The sequence below is a fragment of the Tupaia chinensis genome, unplaced genomic scaffold (genome assembly GCF_000334495.1).
Source record: "Tupaia chinensis unplaced genomic scaffold, TupChi_1.0 Scaffold149501_1, whole genome shotgun sequence".
Lineage (NCBI taxonomy): Eukaryota > Metazoa > Chordata > Mammalia > Scandentia > Tupaiidae > Tupaia > Tupaia belangeri.
In genome coordinates, this window is record NW_006209345.1 from 2442812 (window position 1) to 2454317 (window position 11506).

At 39.2% G+C, this 11506-nt stretch overlaps 1 protein-coding gene across 6 annotated transcripts in view; it reads left to right on the forward strand.

Annotated features, from left to right (window-relative positions):
- The window catches only part of KMT5B (lysine methyltransferase 5B), a 62025-nt gene that overhangs the window by 13306 nt on the left and 37213 nt on the right, over positions 1 to 11506 (forward strand). For 2 of the 6 annotated variants that reach the window (XM_027769418.1, XM_027769419.1), the window contains exon 1: positions 6100 to 6183. The exons of 1 other annotated variant lie outside the window; for it this stretch is intronic. Coding sequence is in view for 3 of the 5 variants with exons in the window: in XM_014585318.2 (XP_014440804.1) it covers positions 1281 to 1504; positions 5849 to 5917 (293 nt within the window). In the remaining 2 variants the exon portion in view is untranslated. Of the gene's footprint in view, positions 1 to 718; positions 1021 to 1265; positions 1505 to 5848; positions 5918 to 6099; positions 6184 to 11506 lie in introns of those variants that run through there. 3 more of the 6 variants (XM_014585318.2, XM_014585319.2, XM_014585320.2) reach the window with 3 other exon arrangements.

Consider the following 11506-nt stretch of genomic DNA (forward strand, 5'->3'; position numbering starts at 1 on the left):
AGCTGAACTTAACTCTTCAGGATTCCTTTTGGGACCTGAGGTAGCTAGATCTGACACTCATTGCAGAAACTGTACAGCCCTCTTGTTTCCTTCTCGCCTTATTTCTCTCTCTGATGGCCCTGTCCTGTTAAAATGGCAAACATCCTCCTGTCCCCTACTTTTCACCTATTCTTTGGAGAGGAGAGTAAAGCATTTAAATAAAAAATTCTCACAATCACCAGACCACATTCTTGGGAAATATAATATTATTACCTGCTAATTAAAATATTTCAATAATGGGTTAGTTTACTACATTTGGTTTTCTATTTTATGCAAAGGGCACTAAATTCTTAATTACTAAAACTGTTTGAAATAATAGTTCTTGATTGCTAACTTGAATGGGCAATGAAGCTAAAGATTCTCAAGGTAAATGTAAGTAGTTTTCAGTCTGAGTTACTTTTCTTTCTTTTGTTTTTCATAGGTAATGGTAATTCAGGATTTGAAGGACAGAGTCGTTATGTACCATCTTCTGGAATGTCTGCCAAGGAACTCTGTGAAAATGACGACCTTGCAACCAGTTTGGTTCTTGATCCCTATTTAGGTTTTCAAACACACAAAATGAATACTAGTGCTTTTCCTTCGAGGAGCTCAAGACATTTTTCAAAGTCTGACAGTTTTTCTCACAACAACCCTGTGAGATTTCGGCCTGTTAAAGGAAGGCAAGAAGAACTAAAGGAAGTAACTGAACGTTTTAAGAAAGATGAGCACTTGGAGAAGGCCTTCAAATGTTTGACTTCAGGTGAATGGGCAAGGCACTATTTTCTCAACAAGAACAAAATGCAGGAGAAATTATTCAAAGAACATGTATTTATTTACTTGCGAATGTTTGCAACTGACAGTGGATTTGAAATTTTGCCTTGTAATAGATACTCGTCAGAACAAAATGGAGCCAAAATAGTTGCAACGAAAGAGTGGAAACGAAATGACAAAATAGAATTACTGGTGGGTTGTATTGCCGAACTTTCAGAAATTGAGGAGAACATGCTACTTAGACATGGAGAGAACGACTTCAGTGTCATGTATTCCACAAGGAAAAACTGTGCTCAACTTTTAAATAAAAAATTCTCACAATCACCAGACCACATTCTTGGGAAATATAATATTATTACCTGCTAATTAAAATATTTCAATAATGGGTTAGTTTACTACATTTGGTTTTCTATTTTATGCAAAGGGCACTAAATTCTTAATTACTAAAACTGTTTGAAATAATAGTTCTTGATTGCTAACTTGAATGGGCAATGAAGCTAAAGATTCTCAAGGTAAATGTAAGTAGTTTTCAGTCTGAGTTACTTTTCTTTCTTTTGTTTTTCATAGGTAATGGTAATTCAGGATTTGAAGGACAGAGTCGTTATGTACCATCTTCTGGAATGTCTGCCAAGGAACTCTGTGAAAATGACGACCTTGCAACCAGTTTGGTTCTTGATCCCTATTTAGGTTTTCAAACACACAAAATGAATACTAGGTAATTTTAACTCTTTATCCTGAATCATAACAGATGTTAAAGTTAAGAAAATAGATGGCTAATTTTACATTTGCTCAAAATATTAAATGACATTAAAGGAAAGTTCTTTGCTACAAAAGGGTTTTCCATATGTCAGCCAGAAGAAGCAAGCATAGCCACTAAGAATTTTGTCAGTTTTAATTCTGCATTCTTATTTTACCTCAGAATATTCTATTAAAATACAAAGCTGGAAGAGCATCTTCATGTTCTATTTTAAATGTTGATGATAATTATCTTTGCTAAAATAAAAATCTTACAAATGTTCTGTGAGATCTTGAAAACTTGTTTTTTTCCTTTAAGTAGATAACATCAGTTTTTATTTTTTGTTTTTGCCATTGGGCATGTGAGCTCCCCCAGAGACAAAGAGAAAGACAAAGGGAGGGAAAGTGAGAAAGCGCCCCCTGCAGGGGGGATATGGCCATGTTGCCGTCATTTCTCCATTCTCCTTTTGGGATCTTGGGCGTGCAGTCACACATATCCAGCAAATTTTTCAGGTCTCTAGGATGGGACTTGAACTGTGGAGTTTTCCGTGTGGGATTCAGCACATTAACCACCACATCACCTTCTGGGCCCAGTAACACCAGTCTTCTAAAGCAACTTACAGGTTTTTCTTCTAAATAATTGTCCCTGTATTTAGGGAATTTTACCATCATTTTAATCTTTGAGGTTCAGTTAATTGTTATAAGTATGAGTGAATATTTTAAAATATATGTGCTTATATTCATTATGCAGGTAAGAAAATACATGTGTGTTTTATTGAGAATGAAATGCTTTATGTATACAAAATATTATATCAGTCTTGAACTCTTATCCTTAACATCTGAGGGTTTTAACTCCTTTAACTTGATTTCCTTAGATACCGTCTGTCCCTCAAAAAGATTTTTATATCATTTCATAATTGTTTCTTCCACCACCAGGAGGTCATAGCTTTGCAGATTTTCTTTATTTCTTAACCTCCATGACAAAGGGTTTTTTAATCTGATGGAAAATATAGCAACAGGATTTAGAAGATGAAGTCAGTTGTAGGCCAATTCCTGCTCATTCCCATCACACTTGAATGCTGATCTGTAGTTCTAGGGTCACTGACAAGCCTGGAAGAACTTGATAACCATGCAAGGAGTCACTGATAACTAGGGAAGCGGGGAGTGGGAATTGGGACAGGTGACTGGAAGAAAGCCCTTGTGTCCCTTTTTCCCCCTTTTCATTCTTTTCCTTACTAGAATGAACAAAGTACTGAATACTTCAGTTACCAGTTATAACGCAAAAAGAAGTAATTCAGATACAAATATGCCTTTGGTATTTTCATGTAATATCCTGTCATCATATCTTTTCTTACTAAAATGAAGTGAAATATCAAAGTAGAGTTGAAAGATAATTTCAGTAGCCTGTCAGATGACTGGTGGTTCTCTGAAAAACAGCAAGATTGGATGAATGCTGTGATGTCTAACTAAGATCTGATTTGCATTAAGTACATTTTACCTTTTTGCCTCACTGAACATCTCTTCCTCAAAGATCCTAATAGTATTTAAGTCCCTGTCGGCCCCTTTCTCTTTCCCAGTTTATGTGAATATGGGCCAGCTGGTAGCCTAGTGGTTAAGGCAGCTGGATCTCACATAGGTGAGACTACACCATTCACGTCCTGGTCCTGGCATTGAAAAACATTTTGGGTGTACATGTGTGCCTTAAATCCCAACAGGAAGGAAAAAATGGAGAAGGGATTGGGGCATGAACATCCCCATGAGGAAGTTTTCTCACTTTGCCCCCTCTTGTCCTCACACACCCTCGCCCACAGAGCACATGTGTCCTCCATCAAATTAGAAAGGAAAGAAATGTGAAGATGTGAATTGTAAATTGCTATTTGACATAATAACCAGGTAGCTTTGGGGCATCACTGAAAAAGCCCATAATTTTGACCTGGAATCATGAAGAAAGTTTTATTGATTATTTCTTATATACTGAGAGGTGGAAACATATAAGACATTTTACAAAGTATTCTATCAAATTTACAATGAAGACTTTAATAGCTTAGGAAAAAACTTCATATATTTCAAGACCTCCGTCTTTTAAAAAAATTATTTTTATTTGTTATTATTATTTTTATTGTTTTAATTTGACCAGAGAGAGAAGGAGAAAGAGAGAAAGCAAGCTGCTGGGTCCAGGACTTGAACCACAGGCAGCCATGTGGCAATCCAGTGCCTTAACCACCATGCCACCTGCCTGACCCCCTCCATCTTTATTTCAGAGGATGAAAGGTCACCTGTTAAAAATGGCTTCTGCAATAGGAAATACTCAAGTTTTCTCTAAAAGTTCTCTTAGACCACTGCATTTCATAATTAATGTATGTATTATCACCTGGGATCTTGTTAGTACAGGTTCTGAATCAGTAGCTTTAGGATAGGGCCTGAGATTTTGCATTTCTAACAAGTTCCTAGACCACATGTATGTCTTAGATGTTAAACTATCTAGCTTTTTAAGTTCTATTGTGATGTGGTAAGTGATAGAGTTTTTTAACCAATAGTTTCCTAGTGGTCAGTTAAAACCATGTACTTAGAGCCAGCTGGTAGTGGTATGGTGAGTAAGGCAGCCTAATCCCACATGGCCAACTGTAGTTCAAGTCTCAGATCCAGCAGCTTGTAAAACATGTCAGATATATATGTGTACATGCCCGAAATCCTGGGAGGAGAATGAGGAGAAAGGATTATAGTGTTGCCATCCCCACTGGCAGCTTGCTTTCTCACTTTCCTTCTCTATCTCTTTCTCTCTAGCTCTTTCTCACTCTATCCCTCTCTGATCATATTAAAATAATAAAAAAAAATAGAGCTAAATAAAATAATTGTTTTTAAAAAAACAATAGGTATTTAATGATTTTTTTAGAATTTCCAAAACTGGGGCTGGCAGGTGACATGGTGGTTAAGGGCACTGAACTCCCATACGGCTGACCATGGTTTGAGTCCAGGACCTGGCGGCTTGCTTTCTCTCTCTCTTGCTCGCTCTCTTGCTCTCATTCTGTCCCTGTCTGATCATTTTAAAAAGCTATTTATTTGTTTTAATTTGACCAGAGAGGAACAGAGCAGAGAGAAAGAGAGAGAGAGAAAGTGAGTCGCTAGGTCCGGGACTCGAACCACAGCTGGCAACAAGGGAGTCCAGTGCTTTCAACCACCGTGCCACCTCTGACCCCAAATAAAATAATTCTTGGGGGCCAACAGATGGCTTAATGGTTTAATCACTGGACTGCTACATAGTTGACTGTGGTTTGAATCCCAGACCCAGTGGCTTAAAACTCAAGCTGGTTGTGTGTGCCCAAGACCCCAAGAGGAGAATGGAAGAGAAGGGATTACAACATGGCCCTCTCCCCAGGGGGTAATTTCTTGCTTTCTGTCTGTCTGGCTGGCAAGCACACGTGCCTTATAGTAAGAATCTCTCTCAAAAAATTAATTAAAATAAAATAATTCTTGAAAAAAGAATTTCCAAAGCTGGCTATGTTTTGAGTGCTTTTGTTTTATTCTTATCACTGTATTACTAACAAATAAGTCAGAATCATAGCATGAATACTTAAAAATAATATAAACAAAACACTAATTTGAATCTATTGGGAATGTTTTTTATTTAGTTGAGTTTTGTCAATTATGAAACAAATTATCTCTTTTTCATATAAGCCTAGAATTGGTAATACCTCTGATTGTTAAAAGGGAGCAAGCAGGGGATTATCAAGAAGGGATGGATGCTTTCAGTAATACTTCCTTATATAGGCTGCATGACCTGAGGTTTCAAGATACTCTGGGCAATGGGGAGAGTCAGGTGAGTAGCAGGCTGAGCAAGAAGCAGCCTTACAAAAGAGTGAGAAGAGGCATTGCAGGGCACCTTTTCTTGGGGGAACATCGCAGGGGGAACTTTTCTTGTTTTTTTCTAAGGGAATGTCATCCTATACCGTCCTTTCACTACTGTAACCAATTTTATTTATGTACTGGGTTTGATTTTGTACAGTACTTGATTTTTCTTAGCTACTACTAGATTTGAATGTATAAATCACTTTAATTATCACTTTACTTGGTTAGAATGCATAAGGAAAATTTTCCAGACTTTCTAACTCGATCAGTTATAAGACTGTATGATATGGGAAGGAAAGAATTTCAGTAGCCTGGTGTTTGTTATACTGCTTAGCTTACCCATAGCTTCATAAAGTTCTGAAATAACACAGTGTTCTATGAGGTTTTGCTCCAGAGACAATTGTAAGTATGTTTATAAATTACAAATACAAATTATACAAATAGATTTTTATTGTTGTTTGTTTTTGCATTTATATAGTGCTTTTCCTTCGAGGAGCTCAAGACATTTTTCAAAGTCTGACAGTTTTTCTCACAACAACCCTGTGAGGTAGGTAGAGTACATTACAGAAAATAATTAGATGCCAACTAACCTGTTTATGATGTTGTTTTATGTTATTTGAAGTGTCAACATGAACTCAAGTTTTAGAACAGTTTTTGCAAACCTTTTAAAATAATTTGGTCTTAGTAATAGTTATATATTTTTTAAAAACCACTTGTACTCTATGACAGGGTAATTATAAGAGAAACAAATCATCAACAGATCAGGAGTCTCTTCCTGGGATTAACTGAGCACTGACTGCAGGGCTCAGCCAGGTATGTTTTTGGTTCTTGTTGACTTTCAGGTCCAGAAGGAATGAAGAACTGTGGTTCTCTGACTCCTGTCAGTGTCTAGGAGTTGTCCATTTGCAGTTATACTTTTCATCAAGGGGGGAAATGTTACTTCATGGCTTTGTTTCTTAAATATTTGAGCTTTTTTCTTTCTTCCTCTCTCTTTCCAATTTTCCCCTTTTTCCCATTCCCCTTCCTGTTCTCCCTCCTTCCAGTCAGCTTTTGATTACATGCTAATGGAAGGGCACGGTAGTACACTTAACGCAAATCTGCAGCTTTTCTTCACTGCCACAGAGGTCTCCTGGATTTGGAGACAGAGAAACCAAATAGCAAGAAAACCTGGGAAGTCAGTCTCTGGAAAGAGCGGGGAATAGGTGTGTGGGAGTGCGAATTTGTGTTTTTTATTTCTGTTCCTTTTAATAATAGCTGATTATTGGGGTGTAGGTGGCTTGGTAGTTCAGAGCACTGGATTCCCACATGGCCAACCACAGTTTGAGTCCCGAACCTGGCAGCTTGTGCTTTCTCAACTCCTCTCCCACTCCCCACCCCCACACACACACTGTGTCCCTCTCTGGTCAAATTAAAATAAGTAAATAATAAAGTTAAATAATAACAGCTGCTTATAAATGATATATTTTCTGTTTTTAAGAATTAATTATTTATGGGATCAGCAGTTAACGTAATGGCTATGTCGCTGGATTCCCATGTAGTCGACTGTGGTTCGAGTCCGGGACCCAACGGCTTAAACTCACACTGGGCGTGTGTGCGTGCGTGCCCAAGATCCCAAGAGGAGAATGGAGGAGAAGGGATTGTGGCGTGGCCATCCCCCCTAGGGGGTGATTTCTCACTTTCTGTCTGTCTCTCTCTGTCTTTCTGGCGAGAGCACACGCCCTATAACAAAAAAAAACGCTCTCAAAAAAAAGGAATGAATTATTTATTTATGTGTTTAATTAATTAATTCGTTTATTTTAATTTGACCCAGAGGGTTGGAGAGGGAAAGTGAGAAAGTAAGCCACCAGGTCTGGGACTCAAATCATGATCAGCCATGTGGGAGTGTCTAGCACCTTAACTACCATGCCACCTGCTGGTCCCCAATATATTTTATTTCTTATACCAGTCATTGATCAGAAGTATGGGGAAAAAAGAAAAAGTATATTTAGTTTATTTAAAATGACAAATTTTGCATTAAGAGAGGGAGGAGAGGTAAAATGCCAAATACCCGTCTCTCTTGCCTCCCCCTACCACCCCTCCTACCCCCAAGTACTAAATTTAAAGAGTTAGGTTTGCTGGGGCCAGCAGGTGGGGTGGTGGCTAATGGCACTGGACTCCCACATGACTGAATATAGTCCTAGACCTTGTGGCTTGCTTTCTCACTTTCCCTCCCTGTCTCTTGCACTCTCATTCTGTCCCTCTCTGGTCAAAATTATCTATTTATCTATCTAAGTGTGTGTGTGTGTGTATATATATACACACACATACACATACACACACACGTATATATATAAATAATTCTTCAAAAAAAAAAGAAGTATTTAGGTTTGTATCCCTCTCTTTCACTGTATTGTCAGTATACAAGCCAGAGCTGTCTCTGGGTGTTGTCAGTGGCAACATAAGCCATATCCTCTTCTAACCATGAAATGACACAAGAGGGCTTTCTAGGGCCAGGTAATAGGACATGTACAAGAAAGGCCTGGGTGAAAATACCAGCTCTTCCATTAGTCATAAGTCCTTGGCAAACTGCTTAGCCTTGTTGAGCCTGTTTTCCTCATTTGTAGAATAAAATGTTATTTTAGATGATTTGATATTTTCTTCTGCCTTTAAGAGATCACAGTGTGAGGCCAGCAGATGATGTGGTGGTTAAGGTACTGTATTCCCACATGGCCAACCACAGCTTGAGTTCCGGACCCAGCAGCTTGAAAATCATGCCAGGTGCAGGTGTGTGCATGCCCAAATCTCAAGAGGAGAATGAGCAAAAGGGATTGCAGTGTGACTGTCCCCCCCACCCAGGCAGTGATTTTTTTTACTTTTCCCTCTCTCTCTCTAGCAAGCACACAGACCTTACAGCAAAACTTAAATAAAAGATCACAGTATAAGGATACCTTTATGCAATTAGTTATGGAAGATTTAGAGTGATTATGGTTAAGAAGAGAGAGAATATTTTTCTGTTCAATTGTAGAAAGCTATTTTCCCCCCAGGGTCATCAATAGATTTTGCTATGGTCCTAAAAGCTTGAACACTCCTTGTTATTAATCAATTTTATTTCCCACAGTATTTGTTATAACAGGATTCGACTTGAATTGTCAGCTATATGATTTCATTAAATGTATAGGATTATTTTTTTTCCTTTTCTTTAAATTTATTTTTTTACATTAATTCACTATACATCATTACAGCATACAAAATGAATTTTCAAATGTATGGGATTATTAAATACAACTGTCGGGGCACCAGAAGATAGCATAATGGTTACGTTGCTGGACTCCCATGTCGTTGATTATGTTTTGTTTTGTTTTTTTTTTGGAGAGGTTTTCTCTCTAGGGCGTGTGCGCTCGCCAGACAGACAGAGAGAGACAGAAAGCGAGAAATCATCCCCCAGGGAGGATGGTCACGCCGCAATCCCTTCTCCATTCTTCTCTCGGGATCTTGGGCATGCACGCATACACGCCCGATGTGAGTTTTAAGCCACCAGGTCCGGGACGCAAACCACGGTCAACTACGTGAGAGTCCAGCGACATAGCCATTACGCTAACTGCTGGTTCCCTCGTTGATCGTGTTTTGAGTTCTGGACCTGGCAGCCTGAAACTAACGCTGGGCATGTTGCGTGTTTGCCCAGAGTTCCAAGAGGAGAATGGAGAAGGGATTGCAGTGTGGCCATCCCCCCAGGGAGTGACTTCTCAATTTCTGTTTTTCAGTCTCTGGCGAGCGCACATGCCCTATAGCAAAAATCATTTTTTTAAAAAAATTGTCAGGACCAGCAGATGGCATCAAGGTTACCTCACTGCACTCCCACGTGACTGACCACAGTTCAGGTCTCAGACCTGGAGGCTTGAAACACACTGGACAAGTGTGCACGCATGCCTAAAATCCTGAGAGGAGAATGGAGAAGGAGGGATTGCAGAGTGATTGTAGGGTGATTTTTTGCTTTCTGCGTGTGTGTGTGTGTGTGTGTGTGTGTGTGTCTTGGGTGAATGTACACACCCTATAGCAAAAATCTCTCCTTAAAAAGGGATCAGCAGATGACGTTAAGTCTAGGTTGCACAATCGCTGTTCTAGTCCCAGACCCAGCGGTTTAAAACTCAGCCAGGTGCGAGTGCATGTATGCCCAAGACCCCTAGAGGTGAATGGAGGAGAAGGGATTGTTGTGTGGCCATCCCCCCAGGTGGTAATTTCTCGCTTTCTTTTCCTCTATTTCTCCAGCAAGCACACATGTTCTATAGGAAGAATCTCTCTTAAAAACAACAATATGGGGACCAGCAGTTAGCGTAATGGCTATGTCGCTGGACTCCCATGTAGTTGACCGCGGTTCAAATCCCGGACCCGGCGGCTTAAATTCATGCCAGGCACTTGTGAATGCGTGCCCAAGATCCCAAGAAGAGAATGGAGGAGAAGGGATTGCAGCATGACATCCCCTGGGGGGTGATTTCTCGCTTTCTATCTGTCTGTCTGTCTCTGTCTTTCTGGCGAGCACATGCGCCCTGTAGCGAAAACCTCTCCAAAAAAAAGAAAAAAAAAGTCAATATGGGGCTGGCAGGGGGTGTGGGGGGTGAGGCAAAGGACTCCTGGATGGCGACTACGGTTTGAGTCCTGGACTTGGAGGCCGGCTTTCCTACTTTCTCTTTCTCTCTCTGGTCGAATTAAACAAATAATGATGATGATAATAAATAAACTAATTCTTAAAAAAAAAAAAAAAAACAACTATCTCTAGACAGCCAGTTATGTGGTGGTTAAGGTAGCTGGATCCCAAATGGCCAGTTGCATGGTTAACAAACTGCGACTTGAGAAACATGTGTGCATACATCTCTAAGAAGGAGGAGAAATTGAGACAGTATTGTGGGATCATTCCCCATGGGGATACTTTCTCACTTTTCTCCTGTCTCTTTCTCCGGCAATTGCATATGCTCTCTGCCCTCTGGCAGAATGTTAAAAACAAAACAAAACTGTCTTTTCCCCTGACTGTCTACCCCCTTAACTGTTTTCTTCCACCTTTTCCTCACTACCATTACATGCCTAGAGTGCCCATATATGTCAGTAAATTTTAATACCTTTGCAACTACAAATTAACATTTTCAATGAAATAGAGATTCTTGATAGCAGGTAGCAAAGGATAGTTTTGGGTGTTTTGTTTGTGTTTAAAATAGTGGAAGTCGGGAAAGCAGAACCAGTGAGCACAAAATAGGTAGATCCCAGAATGTTAGTAAATCAGGAGATGGTTATTTAGTGTTGGTTTTAGCATATAAACTGGCACCACAAGCAAGGAGTAAACAAAACTAAGGGTTGCCTAAAAGGCACTCTTAGGTAGGAAGGAAAGAAAGTACAGAAGATATTAAATAGCTCTGAAAAATAGCCAGTGACCTTTTCAGGTCTGTAACTTTTTATTGTTATGTTCTTAAGTGCTTTAGAATTTGGCCCTGACTCACTTTATTCTGTGTAGAGCCATATAATTTTGTCACCACAGGTAAATTTCACATTTAACATGTAGGGTAGCCTGGCTCTTTCTGTCATTTGTAGCCCTTCCTTTAACATCATAAATAATTTATTACATTTGTTCAGAGTAAACTATTGTTTTTCTGACTACTGCATAAAACATGGGTTATCTGTTTTCCACTATTTTAGTTTTCATACTGTTTTAAGTATTATTCGTTTGCTAACAGCTGGTTTGTTATCTGTGATTCATTTGCAAATTATCCTGTAGTGTAGGGTTACACTGCAAAGAATTGTTTAGATTGGGGGACCAGCATGATTAAGTCTTCGTACTCCCATGTCGTTGGCTGTTATTCGAGTCCCAGACCTGGCAACTTAAAACTCATGCCAGGCATGTGTGCTTATGGGCTCAAGATCCTGAGAGGAGAATGGAGGAGAAGGGATTGGCCATCCCTCTGCAGGGTGCTTTCTCATTTTCTATCTGTCTCTGTCTCTCTGGCAAGCACACTCACCCCATAGCAAAAATCTTTCAAAAAGAAAAAAGAATGGTTCAGGTTAGATTTTTTTAGAGGTCTTAACTTGCCAAAATGTACTGTGATGGTTATAAGTAGTTTAATATGGGCATTTGAATGCTTCCCCAATTCTTTTTTTTTTTTTTTTTTTTTTT